Source organism: Amblyomma americanum, chromosome 5 (genome assembly GCF_052857255.1).
Source record: "Amblyomma americanum isolate KBUSLIRL-KWMA chromosome 5, ASM5285725v1, whole genome shotgun sequence".
NCBI classification, from domain to species: Eukaryota; Metazoa; Arthropoda; class Arachnida; order Ixodida; family Ixodidae; genus Amblyomma; species Amblyomma americanum.
The window spans coordinates 174,597,287-174,615,638 of record NC_135501.1 but is presented as its reverse complement, the minus strand read 5'-3'; the positions used below and the strand labels follow the sequence as shown (position 1 = coordinate 174,615,638).

The 18,352-nt window shown below is 46.6% G+C and overlaps 1 protein-coding gene and 1 pseudogene across 1 annotated transcript in view; one reads left to right on the top strand and one right to left on the bottom strand.

Moving 5' to 3' along the window:
* The window catches only part of LOC144135325 (prolyl 4-hydroxylase subunit alpha-2-like), a 39,921-nt gene extending 30,415 nt beyond the window's left edge, over positions 1–9,506 (bottom strand). The window contains exon 1 of the mRNA XM_077668025.1: positions 9,111–9,506. Within this exon, the coding sequence (XP_077524151.1) occupies positions 9,111–9,424 (314 nt within the window). The 5' untranslated portion in view covers positions 9,425–9,506. The remainder of the gene's footprint in view (positions 1–9,110) is intronic.
* LOC144135616 (U2 spliceosomal RNA) lies at positions 3,870–4,048 on the top strand (annotated as a pseudogene).
* Positions 9,507–18,352: the final 8,846 nt, after the last annotated feature.

Sequence of the window (18,352 nt, the reverse complement as noted above, 5' to 3'; positions counted from 1 at the left end):
CATGGGCTATAGGCCTCTCAGTAATTAAGGAGACTAGCAGTAATAGTTTAAAAGTTGACTATTGAGTATCACTTAACCAGCCTGATAGCACGTTCAAGGTTCAAGGTTCGTTTATTACATGTTTATGGTACAAGGTTAGAAGAACACTGGAATACAGAAGGAGGTCCCAAAGTCAGAGACTTTGGACGGGACCTCCTGTAAGAACAGCTGTAAAAAAGAATTACAGACAGCAGATGCAAAAAAACTTAAAGTTGTTGGCATCATAAATGAGTGGTGAGTGAAATACGAGAAATGATGCAAACCCTTATTTGAATGAAAAATGGTTACACACCTAATAGCATACAGACCAATGCAAAACACAAATCATTGAATGATATAAATGACAAAACCAGTACCATATGCCAAGTAAAATACCAGGAATACGTCTCAGTTGTATTCTGATGCACTACACCGCTGACAGTGTTAAACAAAAAAAACCCTCTTCTAAGTCAATATACCTGTTTTCAAAAATTGCTTAAAGTCTTAGGTAAAACATCCGTTATATATTTTTTTTTCCGCAGTTGGACCATGGGGCTGTCGAGCAGCGAATGTTGTAGAGGATCCCTACGCAGCTCGGACAAACATGGGCGCCACGTACGCGTGGCGATTCGATCGTGTTAGCGCGCGCCAGCCCTCGGGGCATCGGCCTCTAAAGCCCGCTCCTGGGCCCTGGCGTCGTCGCCGGCGTCGCTACGCCGCAGACGCGTGCTGCATGAATGCGAGGAGCGCGTCACGAGCGCCTCAACGATCAATCATTCCTTCAGGTTCACGCCTCTTTTTCTTTTTCTCTCGCTCTTTCTGTCTGTCTGGGTGTGCCCGCAATAAAACTAGGCGCGACGGAGCCGGAGGAATAGCGGCGCTGCGCTGTGCTTCATCTGATTAGAACCGTGCATCGTCCTGGAAACGATGGTCGGTCTTCGGGTAAAGCGACCACTCTATTCCAGTTGTTACAGCCCTGTTCGAGCTTGTGCGTAATTGAAATAGAGAACGCTATATCCAGTCCGATTCAGAATGAAACAGAAATTACTGAACAGAACAAACCTAATGCGGCTTTGTCTGGTACAGAACATAATGTGCTTACGTGCGTCTAATAATAATAATAATAATAATAATAATAATAATAATAATAATAATAATAATAATAATAATAATAATAATTGTTTTGGGGGAAAATGAAATGGCGCAGTATCTGTCGCATATATCGTTGGACACCTGAACCGCACCGTAAGAGAAGGAATAAAAGAGGGAGTGAAAGAAGGAAGGATGAAAGAGGTGCCGTAGTGGAGCTAGGTCTCCGGAATAGTTTCGACCCCCTGGGGATCTTTAACCTGCACTGACATCGCACAGTACACGGGCGCCTTAGCGTCTTGCCTCCATAAAAACGCAGCCGCTGCGGTCGGGTTCGAACCCGGGAACTCCGGATCAGTAGCCGAACGCGATAACCACTGAGCAACCGCGGCGGGTAAGGGCTCCGGAATAATTTGGACTCTCGGCTACTGATCCGGAGTACTCGGGTTCGAACCCGACCGCGGCGGCAGGACATTCGCATTCACATGCTTGTCTGAGTCATTGTAATCCAACTGTACAGGCGAGAGGAGTCATTGTAATCCAACTGGACAGGCGAGAGGGCACTCTAAAGAATGAGCCATATGTGGTCGTGTGATCTAGGAGGGCGTGGCCTCGTAGTGGTGGGGAGGCGGAGCGAGGTCAGTATAGCATCACTCTAAGCCCAACACGAATACGCCTATAGGGGAGTAAAAAGGGTGTAAGCTGTACTCTAGCGCACCCCATTAAGGGAGTGCGCTACTTTACTTGAAGACGGGGGCAACCCGTCCTTTTCAGTAAGGATGTCACGAGGTTGACTCGAACGTTCATATCCAGAAAAAGCTTGCGAATAACGTCGCGGTGGCCCAGTGGTTAGGGCGCTCGACTACTGATCCGGAGTTCCCGGGTTCGAACCCGACCACGGCGGCTGCGTTTTTATGGAGGCAAAACGCCAAGGCGCCCGTGTGCTGTGCGATGTCAGTGCACGTTAAAGATCCCCAGGTGGTCGAAATTATTCCGCAGCCCTCCACTACGGCGCCTATTTCTCTCTTTCTTCTTTCACTCCCTCCTTTATCTCTTCCCTTACGGCGCGGTTCAGGTGTCCAACGATATATGAGACAGATACTGCGCCATTTCCTTTCCACCAAAAACCAATTATTATTAATAACGTTTTACCGAGAACAATAATCGGAGCGAGTCATCTGAATTCGGCGCTCTCCTTTAGGGCACCGATTTCTCTCTTTCCTGTTTCCACTCCCTCCTTCCTCCCTTCCGTCAGGGCGTGCTTGAAGTGTCCATCGAATAGTGAGACAGTTACTGCGCCTTTCACTTCCGTTTAATGTTTGTGCACTTTCCATTTTTATCTAGCGCGTGCGCTAAGATTCCGGCGCACATGCGACGAAGTTTTATAATAAGGGGAAGAATTACTGATTAGCACCTACCCAAGCGAAGCCATACGGCTAGAAAGAATCCTAGAAATCGTCCTGGTCCGGGGTTTCGTTCTGGTTCGGGGTTGGAACCCAGGACCACTTCAAATTCAAATTTCTTTGAAATATATGCATCTTTTGCTCCCGGACAAGCGGCAACAAAGCCATGAAATGCCGAACTATCAGATTTTGCTAACAAAAAAATTTGATAAGAGTTTTCCTCACTGTCCCTCTAAATTGTCCAACAGGCCACGCGTCGCTTTGTTTTGTGCACCCCTTGCGTTGCAGCACGCTGTCGCGTCTCACTCTTAAAGACGAAGCTTAAGCGTCCCGCAAAGGTTTTTGTACTTTCAGTTCTTACGAATTCCAGTTCTCATTTCTTATTTTTATTTTTCTTATTCTCTGTACCCTTGTGCGTTCCTTGACTGGATAGGAAGTCCGCCCATCCAACTAGATGGCGGTTAAATTAATGGTTGAATACAGGTTGCTTATACAGGTTGCTACGGCATAATAATAATAATAATAATAATAATAATAATAATAATAGTAATAATAATAATAATAATAATAATAATAATAATAATAATAATAATAATAATAATAATAATAATAATAATAATAATAATAATAATTGGTTTTTTGGGGAAATGAAATGGCGCAGTATCTGTCTCATATATCGTTGGACACCTGAACCGCGCCGTGAGGGAAAGAATAAAGGAGGGAGTGAAAGAAGAAAGGAAGAGGTGCCGTAGTGGAGGGCTCCGGAATAATTTCGACCACCTGGGGATCTTTAACGTGCACTGACATCGCAAAGCACACGGGCGCCCTAGCGTTTTTCCTCCATAAAAACGCAGTCGCCGCGGTCGGGTTCGAACCCGGGAACTCCGGCTCAGTAGTCAAGCGCGCTAACCACTGAGCCACCACGGCGGGTCTACCGCATAACTCCAAACCACCTTTAACCGCTTTTAAGTATCGCTCAGAAGAGCTGCGCATCAGTACAGCGCAAGAATATAAACCATCGGCACAACCACCAGACCGCAAGGAAAGCCGTCGACACGTGCATACACGACGTGCAAGACATCTTTCTGGACACCGGCAATAAGACCAGCAATGGTTGCTAGTGGCATCAATATGACTTTTTAATATATCGCAACTGTCCCAGGGGCAAACAAAAAAATTTTTTCAATGCTTAACGCAAACCTATTAACGTAAGAAAACAGCTGACGGTTCCTACGGAAAGGTAGCGTGATGTGTGGTCAGTATGCCACTTTTCAGATAGCTCTCCTGCAGTGTGGGCACCCATGCTTGTGATCCAAATTGACTGGGTTTTTTCAGGAAAGGAACTGGCGCAGTGTCTGTCTCGCATCTCGACTGACACCTTAACCGTACAAGCAGCGATTGTCCGGATCCCGTAGAGTATCTGTTACGGGTCCAAGTTGGACTTATTTTTGGAAATGTGGCGGAGAGTTTGAAGGATGCTTCACTCCCGCCACCGGTTGGCCCGGTATTGCACTACCTCTGGGATCGGCCTTGTCTTTAGCGCGTCTTTACTATCCTGTCTTTCTATCACAGAATCTTTCAACTCTTCTTCTATCTGCACGTGGTAGCGATTGGGGCTCGGCTTGAGCCAGTGGGCAGGCGTGTGCACTTTTCTTTCTTTCTTCGTGGCAGCAACAAACAGACAGACAGACCTTAACCGCGACGTTAAGGGAAGGGATAAAGGAGGGACTGAGAGAAGAAAGGAAGAAAGAGGAGCCTCTAGAATTTCACCTTCATCGAAATTCTAACTCCAGCTACTGATCCGGAGTACCCGGGTTCGAACCCGACCGCGGCGGCTGCGTTTTTATGGAGGAAAAACGCTAAGGCGCCCGTGTGCTGTGCGATGTCAGTGCACGTTAAAGATCCCCGGGTGGTCGAAATTATTCCGCAGCTCTCCTTCTTTCACTCGCTCCTTTATTCCTTCCCTTACGGCGCGGTTCAGGTGTCCACCGATATATCAGACAGATACTGCACCATTTCCTTTCCCCAGAAGACCAATTATATAACCCAGGACCACCGCCTCACCGGAGCAGTCCCTGTGCCAACCATATGGCTGCGTAGCCCCTAGTGTTTCAGGGTATTCTCCTAAAACACTGGACCAAAATTTTAGTGCAGAGTATTCCACTATATGCTAACATTTATGATGCTTTGACACCTGAAGGTCTAATAACCATTGTAATCGGAGTTAGAGTCTGGTCGAAAACCTTGCGGAGTGTATATATATAGGCCGTACTGCACGGCTCCAATGAGTCTGATGGCCAGGGAAAGAACACAAAGGAAGGTTGGACGGGGGAGGGTATGTGGGGAAGGGAAATGAAAGGAGGACAACATTTGACTGCTGTTCCATTGCGGTCACCGCCGTCAGTGGTGCGGGCGTTAATTCTCTCGGCGTGCTATTTAGGGACGGGGTCACCACCAGTGCGTCTGTACGGCCGGTACACGTAGTAGTGTAGTGCGCGTGCAGACCAGCTCTCTGCAAATCGCCCGGTCGCCAGATGTGCGCCGGCCCTGAAGGTGCGTCGGTTTAAGGGCAGGCCAGCGGCACGCGCCGAGCTCGGACAAGTTTTATGAGGCCGAGACCGCGACCGCGGTATAACGCAACGACACGGGCGGACTTGGCCGTCGGAGAATACACGCGCTGAATGCGTTATTTCGATTTTATTTGGCCCCCCGCTTCGAAGCAAGCCAACGGTGAATGGGCAGAATTATGATTACGAGTGCCAAACGAGCAGAGAAAGGGGGAGAGGAGGTGATCGGGATGCAAATGAGAAAGGTGGAGTAATGAAGGTACACGTACTCCGCCCAGATGGCGATGACCGAGTTTTGATGCCTGCTGTAAATGTGGCGGGACTCATTTGGACAGATATGCAATGATTAGTTTAGGTTAGGTTTTTATAGCCGCAGTTAGAGCGCAAGAACTAAGTGGAAATTGCCCCTCAGAGGCGACCCTTGAGCCAATGGCGGTGACCTGCGGCTATGATGTCCCGGTCAATTGCCTTGCACGTGCTAGCCATACGGGGCCAAGTTAGAATGTGCTAGGCACGGTTGACCGCGACGTCACGATAATACGACTGCGCTTTTGATCGTATGTTCGCCTTTAAGGACAAATACCACTTTTTTTGTAGCAACCGATGGTTTTATCTAGGGTGTGTCAGTGGCGCGCATTTCGACGTGAACCGTGTGAAGGGCGATGTCCACTAATCACACGTATGTTGACATACAGGCCTCAGTATCGAGCCTGTTGGCATCCATAAAGGAAACAAGACTGTACATGTTTCTTTAATTTATGCCAGAGGGTGAGTTGCGCAATAAAAAAAACAAAGGCGAATAGACGGGAACACGGGAGAAGGCAATGAACTACAACGCTTGCCGTTTTGCAGCGTTCCTACACTCTAAACGGAAAGGAGTAAAAAGGGAGTAAAACTGTCCTCTAGCGCACTCCCTTTTATAAAAGAGAGTGCGGTAGGGGACAGCCTACTCTCTTTTTACTCCCATATAGGCGCTGAACCTAGTTCCATTGTTTCTAGTGGTCGCCCATCGACACATCCCTACTGTTCGTCAGTATGCGTTAGGTTAGGTTATGGGGAAATGAAAAGCGCGATAACTATCAGATTGTGGACACCTGAACTGCGCCGTGAGGGGAGGGATAAAGGGGGGAAGGAAACAAATAATAATAATAATTGGTTTTTGGGCGGGAAAGGAAATGGCGCAGTATCTGTCTCATATATCTTTGGACACCTGAACAGCGCCGTAAGGGAATGGATAAAGGAGGAAGTGAAAGAAAGGAATAATAGGTGCCGTAGTGGAGGGCTCCGGAAAAATTTCGACCACCTGGGGATCTTTAACGTGCACTGACATCGCACAGCACACGGGCGCCTTAGCGTTTTTCCTCCATAAAAACGCAGCCGCCACGGTCGGGTTTGAACCCGGGAACTCCGGATCAGTAGTCGAGCGCCCTAACCGCTGAGCCACCGCGGCGGGGCTAAAGGGGGGGAAGGGAACAGAAAAAGAAGTGCCGAGGAAATGTGCAGTGTGCAAGAACTACGTTGTGTGAGCCCACATTCACTTGTCCAGGGCACATGGTGCTCTGTGCATTGAGTTCACTCGCAACTAAACCTCTGAGGCGTTGAGTGAAAACCACGCGCGGATTCGGTGTGAAACACCCATCTACAACCTCTCGAGTGCAGTGTTCATTGAACGGAAGCCACCTAACTGAATGACCCATGAACCGATGTTGATGTTTTCTACGTGGGTAAAACTGGCATGTGTCGAAGCAATCTTCGAATCTTATTAGTCTACAGGACGAGCTTCAGGAAGAAAGAAAGAGGTCCCTTTCAAGGTCTGAAATATTTGGGGGAAAAAAGATCAATTGCAGCACGCACGTCTGGGCTGTTACAATCGTCTGTGTAAAACGTTAGAGCCATGCGCGCTACGAAAGCAGATGAAAATAGGAGCAAACGTTAACTCGCGCTTTCTTTCAACTTAACTTCTGTCTTAAACCTTCTTGACAAAGAAACGCGAACCAGGACGACCTCAAAAGAAAGATAACGAGTGACAAGCGATTGTGTCGTCGTCTTTCTTGTTTTGTGTGTGGTCATTCAGCTCCGTGCATGCGTCGGCGCCTGAGACCTTGCGTGCTGGACGACGGTAGAGGACAGAGAAAGTCTCGCGGCTTAAGGGGAAATACTACAACATTCCAGATCAACTTGAAGACTTTGCTCACAAAGGCACAGGACACTGAATAAAGGAAAATTGGTAATTAGACAACTACAAGTCGACACCTTTCCACACCCAAGCAAACTGCGCAAAATCTCCCCAACCATTTAATACAATAAGTACCAATTTCGCGACCTATGTCCTAATCTATACCATATGGTAATCATCATCATCAGCAGCAGCAGCCAGACTACGCACAGTGCAGGGCACATCATATGGTAAGAGCTTGTCAAAAGAACGCACACATGCCCAGAACAGAAAAGCCAACGCTCGAGCAGGTGGAGGAAGAGCTGACCAGCTCGGAACCCCAAAACCAAGAATGAATGAATGAATGAAAAACTTTATTGTATAAGGGTTATTTCTCGCAGCGTAGGTGGAGCCCTCAGTCCAGGGCCCCAGCGGCCTTTGCAGTCTTGCGAGCCCTGTCGATCAGCTTGAGCTGCTCTTCAGGCTCCGAGCTGGACAGCGCAGCCTCCCACTGCTCCGGTGTAGGTGTGTTGTTTATCGGCGCTGCCTGCATTTTCTGACAGGCCCATGTAACGTGGTAAAGCGTGCGTGTTCACCGCATAGCGGGCATTTGTTTTCATAAGTGGATGGATATATTTTGCTGAGTAAACTCAGATTGGGGTATGTATTAGTCTGTAGTTGTCTCCAGGCAACCGACTGCTGTTTACTAAGGTCTTTGTGGGGAGGCGGGTAGGTCCTCCGGAGGGCTCGTTGGTGTTCTAAGATGGCTCCATACCGTCTAGTGACTGCGTCAAGAACGGCTGGTCAGTAGGGCACTGCTGTAGGCCAAGTCCAATGGGGTCTTACTAAGGGACTCCATCCACAAATAATTTGTTCTCAATAAACTTTTTTTTAAGTCTGAAGTTTTCTTCTCCTCCTCCTACTCCTCACGCTTCCTTGTCAAGTTGATTAATCTACAACTGGCGCAACTAATCTTGCTGCTCTTCCTTGAAACAAATGAAACTCCTAAAATTTCGTTGTCTCGTTGACCTTCCTGGTGTTTGGTCGCCTGCTCTACGTGGCCTCCAGCTCTTTAACCATTTCGGAACTCTTGAATGGGTAGCTGAAGAAGCCGGGGGGGGGGGGTCATGATTTAAGGCGAAAGCCTTTAATGACTCATACTCGTGGTGACCGTTCGTCCGGTCACGTGACCTCGCGGTGTCCGTGCGTTACATCGCCACCTAGGTCACGTGACCACAACCTGCCATCTGGACTGTGAGCAAACTGCTCACTGGCTTTCGCCTTCCCGCAGTTCAGAGATATATAAGTGCCTCCAACGAATTTTTTACAATGCATATTTCTTAAACTTTCTTGTTGAAAGCCAAAACCTGACGGGCCAATTTGGGCGCCGTAAGTGAAGGGATAAAGGAGGGAGTTAAAGAAGAAAGAGGTGCCGTAGTGGAGGGCTCCGGAATAATTTCGACCACCTGGGGATCTTTAACGTGCACTGACATCGCACAGCACACGGGCGCCTTAGCGTTTTGCCTCCATAAAAACGCAGCCGCCGCGGTCGGGTTCGAACCCGGGAACTACTGATCCGGAGTTCCCGGGTTTGAACCCGACCGCGGCGCCTGCGTTTCTATGGAGGCAAAACGATAAGGCGCCCGTGTGCTGTGCGATGTTAGTGCCTCGAAATTATTCCGGAGCCCTCCATTACGGCACCTCTTCCTTCCTTTCCTCTTTCACTCCCTCCTTTATCCCTTCCCTTACGGCGCGGTTCACGTGTTCAACGATATAATAGACAGATACTGCGCCATTTCCTTTCCCCCAAAACCATTTATATTTACCATAGCATATTTGATCGACCTGCTGGACCCCATCCTATGCGTCTGCGCTTACGAGTAGAAGTCGTAGTCGTCGTAGTCATCGTCGTCGTATTCTTCCTCGACTTCGTATTCCCCTTCGTCTTCGCTACGGCCGAGCAGGGCCTGCATGTATCCGAGCATCTCTCGGCAGAAGTCGAGGCGCTCCTGCTCGGCGTGCAGGTAGTGGGCCACGTTAGCGGCCACCTGGGCCTCGGTGTGCTGCAGGCTGCGCAGGTGCGTGATGGCCGTGAACAGCTCGGCCCGCGACTGGTCCACCATGAGAGCGGCCACGCCAGCCAGGAACACCGCCAGAAACAAGGTGCAGGGACGTCGCGTACTCGAAGCCATGACTACCGTCTTCCTCAGCTCTGCCTCCTTTCTCCTTCTTCTTGTTCTTCTACTTCGCTTTGCGGCGCGTCTCTCTCTTTTCCTCGTCTTTCACGATAGCCTGGTGACATGAACCGACCAATGCATCTTTCTTTCTCGGTAGCGCGTATTTACAAATCGTGGCAGGCGCAGCACGTGATCCTCAATTTCCTTATTCGAAGCCAACCCACGCAGTGAAAGAAAAAGCAGAGGTTGTGTTTTCTGAGCACTTGAACCCGAACTAGCGATTGGCTATGGATTCAAAAAAGTGTTTTCGTATTTTGTTTATTAGAAATGTGAAATAAATTAAAATTAAATTGAAATTGAATTGAGCCTTCCCGTTCTGTCTTTGGAGGGCAAAGGTAAATGTGTAGTGAGTGGATGCCTTCTGGAAAGTGGAGTTGTGTGCTCGGTGGTGGGTACAGCTTCCGGGTGGTGATGGTGGGTGCTTGGTGGTGGGTGGAGGATTATGCAGGGTGGAGATGGGTTCAGGGTAGAGGTGTGTGGGTAGTGGGTGGAGGCCTTCTAACGGCTGGAGACGGCACCACTCAACGGACAGGCAAACTTTGCCGAAGTGAGGGTAGTAAGGTTAACGCATTAAAGGAGAAAGCATTGCTTACACACACGTGAAATGTTGGGTGCAACTGGTGAAGATATGCATTCCTGTTGTTTGCACACAGACCCTATGTAACATATAGACGATATCCTATCCTTCATACTTTACTCCTTCATAATTTTCTTAACCCTCCAAGATCACCTGGAGAACACGGAAAAGCTGTCCTACGCAGCTATGTATGCATTGTACGCTTTAATATAAGGCCCTGAGTATGGTGTATGCTTGTAAAGTCATGGAAACTCTTTTTGCTAACTACGCGAATTTTGACCCGAATTGTTTTGTTTTGTTTTCTTCATGTGACCTTTGACTTGACAGCGCAAAAGTGTGCCCGTGAAGTCCGGACGCAAGATGTCTGCGAAGTGAGGATGCGAAATTCGGCGCGCAAAAATCTAACCTGCATGGCTGAGAAGCGAAGGTGCTCACGTATTGTAACCGGTGTTTCAGTGTCCGCTGTTAGAGGGATAATGCTGTAATGAAAAAAAACTCACTAGACGGTTACCACAGTGCAACGCGAGATTCGGCTACAGCTCTTTGCATTGCTGAATAAAATATCTTTTATTTATTATTATTTGCCTTGTTTTCTCTAGAATGCACGTGCCGTCACTACGCTCTCCCTCGTCACGTATCTATATTCGAGCCTATTAATGAGGCGCTTTACAGTGAGGCCACCGCATGCTGACCAATCAGCGCGGCGCGGTGATACTCCAACGACGCCGACGCCATTGAACCGGATAACGTGCCCTTACCAGCTTTCGCTGTACAATGGTCATGGAGGTCATGTTTGCGTAAACGGGTTATGGTCATGTGCGAAGCTCTTAGTGGGTCATATGACAATAATTGATTACACGATCCATAGGACACGTCACCAAGGAATCGCATGATCCATAATTCACGTGACCTGACGTCAGTCACCAAAGAATGGAGTCGAGGCACTTACGCCAGCCATCACCCGATGTCATGACGCGCGTGCGCGCGCCAAGGTCTACGCTTCCGCCACCGCAGCTACGCCGCCGGTCACGTGGTAATGACGTCATTCCGTCCGAGTGACGCCATCTCCGCCAAACAAGCCTTAAACAACAGACGCTGCAAAACAAAAAAAAGAACGCTGTTCCGCGCGTTATCGAGCAGGCAGCAATGTTACCGAATAGTCGTACATTTCAGAAAAGACATCATCATAACAAGTGCGCTTAGCATGTCCTCTCATTTTTATCACCACCTCGATCTCGCGTTGATTGCGGACATGCATTGGTGCCCTCATTTAGAGCGAACGGCGCGATCTCCAAACAACAAACCTTTCGTTACTAAAATGTTTTTTGGTTTCTTTCTTCCAAGCATATCCTTAATTAATTAAGCTAGTGATTCCTCCTTTTGTCAGCGCAAAGTGTGTACTGAAATGGTGCGCTGCGAATCGTTAGTTAGTTTTTTATGATGCCAGGAAAATGGTTGCTGGTTTCTACTTTTTATTTTTGCTGTTGTAATTAAGCTTTATTAATATTTGTATGCCTATCCTGCTTGTGCCATGCCAAGGCAGGTAATATTTTATAATTGAGCAAAGATAAATTAAGAGCTAGAGATACAAAATAGCATAAAACTGGCTGTCTCTGTGACATGTGCCAAATGAGTTCAAATGGGGCGCCGGGTCGCTACACGCGCAAATGAATCTGTAGGTTGGGAATTATTATACACAAGTGAATTATTCGGAATATATATGTATAAGTGCATTACGCATTCCAATGCTGACTTCTGTCGGCGTTACCTGCGCTCTTCTCTTCTGTGTCGTATTAATTTCTCTGGGACAAGGGGATATCATAGCTGCTGCTGTTAATAATATTTATAGCAATAATATATTATTAATTAAGTGATGTTCTCCAGGCGTCTAATATGAAACACCAGCTTCCCTCCGGGGCGATGATGTGGCAATGATGCCCTTACCGGACGATCACCTTGATTCATTGTTCTTTTTATGATGCCCGAAATACATTACACGGACACGTTTTTACTTTGGGAGCCCGGTCTCCTGCTCTAGGGTCTGCTCTGTCCGTCTGTCAGAACGGGTGCATAAGTGCACCTGAGAAAAAGTCAATCTACTCCTGCACTGCACCTGTGAGGTCGTCGACCGAAGTGCAACGGAACGACTTATGGCCACACTCTAAACACGAATACGCCTTTATGGGAGTAAAAAAGGAGTGAACTACTTTCTAGCATACACTCTTTTATAAAAGGAAGTGCGCTAGAAGGCAGCTTACACCCTGTTTACTTCTTTCTGTTTAGAGTGCAGCTTTCCGGGATATTCAACAACTAGCGCCATCTGTTGGCCGCCAGTACCGAACACCGCATGACTCAATGGGGATTTTTTTTAACTTGTGAGAAAACCAGAGAGTCCCGAGAGATTCTGCACGAACATGGTGATTATCATGGACGACTATTCTTCCTCGCTGCAAAGTATGACCTTTAAAATGCTTCCTGCGCTCACTGCATTATTTACGACGTCCATTATAATATCATTCATTCATTCATTGCATATCTTGTGAAATACAAACAAACATTGATGGACCCATAGCCACTGGCTATTAACGGGTCCATAATCAACATAGGATACAAAATAAATGCAGCATGCGAACAAATGAAACAAGAAATACAATCCATAACACACTAACTCATAACATGCATACTTTATACAAAAATGAATATGAAGTCACTTATTCACAATATTTCTGAAAAAAGAACCTCTTTAAAGCTGGAGTAAAATTAGGGGCTTGTTTTATGTTTAGTGGCAAAGTATTCCAAATAAGAGCGAAGTTAAATTCTAAGAGCCTTTTCACGTGCAAGTTCTGACATGGAGGGAGATTAAAATTTTGGTTTCTGGCAGCTCTTGTGTTTAGTAACGGAATTTTGAACAAAGTGATGGGAAGTGGATCATTAGTTGCTATGATTCTATGAATGATCTGAGCAATTTTGAATTCGTACAGTGCATTTAGTGGCAGAACATGAAGAGAATTGTACAAGTACATGCTACTTTTAAATGTCCTTGAAAAGGATATAATTCTTAATGCACGCTTTTGTAGAGAGAATACAGGTTTCAGGTAAGCAGTAAGGGTGTTTCCCCATGACTAAATGCAGTAAATGAAGTGACTTTGAATAAAGGAAAAGTAAAGAATGCGTAGGATGGGGTACTGGAAACAATCACGAGCCTTAAGTAAAATAAAACATCCGTATGCCAGCTTCGAACAACGATGCGTAAAATGTATTTTCCAATGCATGTCAATTTCAAAAGATACACCTAAGTACTTGTAGGAGCCGACTTGTTGAAGTTTTGTTCCGCGTGATGATATATTCAGTTCTCCAATATTCAATTGTTTTTTCCTAGAATGAAAAAATTGTGTACTATGTTTTATTAAGATTTAAGGTCAGTTGATTAGATGTGAACCACCTAAAACATTTTGTAACTCAGCAGAGATTTTATCTTGAATTCCACGCAATCAATGGAGTGTACCGAAAGTTCGAAACTCCAGCGGTGATTTTGCGTACTCAACGCCACACCGCACGTGGTGGCAGTCATGTGAACTACAACTGTTTATCCCGATTTCCTGGGCATGTCCCTGAAAGAGCTAGCGTTGTAATACAGGGGCCCCAATGGGAGCCGAAATAACCAATACTGTCCTTAGCTCATTCAATTGACAGGGGAGTCACCCATGCGTTTGCATTTACAAACATTGATGACCGCCTTGAATAACACACGGTCCTTTTTGGAAGCTCCGCTAGGTGGAGAACAACGAAGTGGTACCTGCTGCATAAAGATAGTGCATTTTATGCGGCAGGGTAATTCATTGTAGCACTGAGTAGCCTACAAGACTTGTCTTCTTCTTTTACATTTTTTTCAGCCCCCCTCTTATAAGATTATTGTGCCTTTGTGTTCTCCCTCTGCACCTTTTGCGTCCAAATCGATAATGTCATGTTTAATCGAGGCTACACTGGACATCAGAAAATGCGAACAGTAGCACCCTGTACATACTGCGCATTTAGTAAACACGCGGCGATACCTGTAGAGTTGTTCATCATCATCATCATCGTCACCACCACCACCACCAGCCTGACTACGCCCACTGCAGGGCAAAGGCCTCTCCCATGTCTCTCCAATTAACCTTGCCCTTTTGCTAGCTGGACCACGTAAAATAGAGGCCGGTAGAACCAAAATGCTGATGCTGGTCGGAGTGTTTGGCAAATCTGGGCACGAATATAGATGTCAATTGAGTTTGAGCTGCTACACTCATGTTATCGGCACAGGTAAGCTCTAGTGACTGCCTTGTGACATGAGTGAGGCCATTGGATTCGGCCCAATCAATGATTAGTATGACGTCATGCAGTATGACGTTATGACGTCATGCACGACGTCGCTACGTTTTAGCCAATCACCGTGGCGCGTTATCATGACGTCATGCGTGACATCACAACACTTCGGCCAATCAGCGTCGTGCGTTGCACCTGGTGTGTTACGCCAATGACACCGAAGTGGCATAAACGGGACACGTGGCCTGAAGAGGTGTCGCTGCAAAATACGTTTGGAGAACGAAAACCGTTGGGTTACCAAGCGGGCATATCTAGCAGTGATAGTCTCCTGCTAAAGCACCAAGCCATATATTCCTCTCTTTGAGGATGCCAGGGAGGGGTGATTATGATTTTTTTCACGGGGAGTATTTAGTTTCAGACACAGGTGCTTTTCGACCACGCGGATGTTAAGCGAAGCTAAGCGTTGTTGATTTCATTTCATTTTAATGCCTTACAGACCTGCTAGGGGTATTACATAAGAGGGTATTACATGTCGACTATACTGCTGAACACAATTTAAGGCAGTTGCACAAACCATTTTTGACGCAACGCGAAGACATACAGTACTCGCAACTTACTGCGACTTCACCGGTGTAAAGGCACTCAGATTTTTATTTGACCGAGAGGTCCTGATAATTACATGATCGTGATTTCAACGCGTCACAATTAAGCAATACTGAGCGTTTGTTTACTACGTGATAGAATATAACAAGTAACAAAGTAAACAAAATGCAGCCATCCTCACAAGCCTCTAAAAAAGTTCATCATAGCACTTTCTTTTCTGGTCTCCTAATTCTTTTAACTGCATACCTATTCACCAAAATGTAACTTGGACTTGTGAACACTTACGGTGTTCTTTTGGTTGTGCTCTTTTTTTCAATGATGTTTCCATGTGTCACCGCCACTTTTACTTTTTCTGCAAACTAATTATTTGAAAAAAAAAAGGTTATTGAGGAAAGAAAATGGTGCAGTACGTGTCTCACATCTCGGGGAACGCCTGAACCACGCCGTAAGGGAAGGGATAAAGGAGGGACTAAGAGCAGAAAGGAAGAAAGAGGTGCCGTTGTGGAGGGCTCCGGAATAATTTCAACCACATGGGGATCTTTAACATGCACTGACATCACAGTGCACATCACAGTGCATCAGTGCACATTAAAGATCCCTGGGTGGTCGAAATTATTTGACAAGTATATTTCCTATTTTTGCCGTAATGACTCTGTCTATGGCGCGTAAATATTCCAATAAAGCAACTCTGCAGACGAGTAGTAGATGTAGTAGTAGTAGTAGTAGTAGTGATTGTGGTAGCAGAAACACTTTATTGGTCACTCAAGATCAAGCACCAAGGAATGGACGTTTTAGGATTTCAATGGCTGCTCAAAGCAGTATTGCTTATTGCGTCGCGAAAGCGTGCTTCACTACCTACTTATTCTTTATGCGGTGAAAACCACCTGTCTGTCAAGCTCGGACGCACGCACGCACGCACACACGAAAAACACGTTTTTTCACCAGTGGCTTTCTTTTTCAAAGCTTCGACGCCGTAGTAGAGATGTATTTTGTCCTTAGTGAACCGTAAACACACCTTATCAAAAATATTCTCATTTCCTGCCAGCAATGGGTCCCGTATTGAGTAGCAATCTATATTCGCGACTTCAGAACTCTTGACGAGACGACTCAGTACGAGGCAAGAACTCTCTCCTCGTTTCTGTACCGGCCTCCCCGTCTGCACGTAATAAATATTGCAACTTATAGCAGCGAGCAAACAGGCTACGGTGTGTGCGGCATTATTGAAGATGCGTGAGCACCCCAACAATGACTCGGTCAAGGGATACACAAATCTTTTCATCGCAGTAATAATTCGTGCATCGTTACAGCCAGTTTATCTGAGTTCCACCGAAATGTTCATCCGCGGCAGAATGAAGCACAGCTTCCACTGACTTCTCTCCTTTGAGGTACGAAATTCCTGTGATCTCCTACGCAGCAAACTCGGGCAGCGAAGTGGAACTTGAAAAGAACCATTCCTGGAGAGCCCCCCACAGATCCTCACCTACTTCAATTTTTTCCCCACACGCCGGGTGCCTGGGCGTGTTCTTTATCAGATACCGCGCACTGCGCAGCAATATGACCTTTGTTTGTTTCCTACTGTTTTTATTAATATTTGCCGGACGGAAACACCATCGGCGCAAAACGGGGCCGGCTGGCCGCCTGCAGCAGACGACGCTCAGGAGTCGTGTCGTCTGCGATAGCCCCGCTGTGACGTCATCAGCGTTGCCATGGAGACCGCACGCTGGCCGGCCCGGGAAGAGCGGCTCGCTTCCCATCATTACTCTTTGCATTGTGCGCGCGTGCCGCGAGGCTTTGTCGCTTCCCCGCGGCGGCCTTAATTTCTTTGTCCTCTTTGGCCCCTTAACCCTAACTCCTTTATATTTCCTTTTATCCCCTTTCCTCGAATAGCTTCTGCGTTTATGAACTCTTTGCAGCATAGTGGCGAATGAAGACGTCTCCGATTTTGCTTGCTCTTCAAACTTTTTTCATGTAGCTGCGATTCGATCGCATTCTTTCAGTCTGGGAGCACCTGCGAACCTTTCTTAGGGAAGAAAAGGTCTCTTTCCGCGTTCAAATGAAAAACCGTGATTGCAGCGTGCATATACGAAGCCGTTTATGAAGGTGCATTTCTGCAGCGCAAGCTGCTTTTGTTGTGAGCATGCACCGTGGAAGCGTTGCAGGACCTTGATCTGCAGGTGTCTGTCCGCGGCAGATTTGTTACAATGAGAGGCAGCATCTTCTATAGATTGCAGACTGAGGTTGCCTAAGCTGATATACGCACATGAATTTATGATGTCCCACTGTACAGGTCAGTTGTTCATTTGAGCTTTGCACCTACACAGGAGTTCTGTTTCGCTACTATGTGCCATTAAAGAACTGAAAGCAGCAGAGTCTGAGACAAGCACTCTGTATGTGTCAATGTAAATGCCTCGGATCAAACTGTCATTGGGGCAGTGCTGGGGAACGATTCAAAGACGACTGTTCAGATTGTCTTTGTTAAGGATTAACAGCACTATGTCATCATTCGAACTGTAAGTGTATCGAGAGGAGGGGTATGCAGTGAGGTGTGTGCGACATTTGTGCGTTAATTCGTTCAGCTTATGCTACGGCCACCATCAGTTCAGATAGGCTGCCATTTGTTGATGAGACAGAGCTCTCCTGACACCATTAATGAATGCTTTCTCCTTCTCCTAATCATTCTCAGTTTCAAGTTTGACCTCGCCGCTAATTTTGAACTGTCGTAGACTGATACGAAGAGGCAACAACGATATATGCACAGCATTTAGCGATTTTCATGTTTTAACAGTCGATATTTCGAGTCCGTGCTGGTTGTCGGTTTCGCTTCAAATATAGATCTACACAGTCAAGTGGGCCTTATTAATCAGGCGCGTGCAGATCACTTCTCTTCGACACCACTCACTTAACCTACCCTAACGCGTATACCTCGTTATACTGCTGGCCACAAATATCGTGCACCTTTCCGAGAAGCATGACAAGGCAGGTTCATACCCAACAATTCTGGACAAAAGCATTTTTGCACAGGAACCAGTTTCAGGATGCAGTTCTTTCATGTATTGTACGACTTCACTGCGCAATCAGTTTATCCGCAGAACTCCCGTCGGCAGGCTTGCATTTTTTTGCTATTAACATTTTTGCTGTTGTCAGAAGTGTTCCCCATTGGTTTTCTATGGCAGCCTTAACTGTTCGATGGGTTCGATGGAAACACTTAAAAAAAAGACTTTGCCATATATGACAAGAATGAATCATTATGTTCAATATTTCCATAGGAGTATCCTACGAATTTCGAATATTAAATTTTTTTGTTCTGAGAATGTTGGACATGTTCCGTGAAGGTGAACTAATTCCAACTCTCTTCCTCAGCTTCGCTGACTTCAAAGCTTCCTGAGAGATACGGCAATTCATTT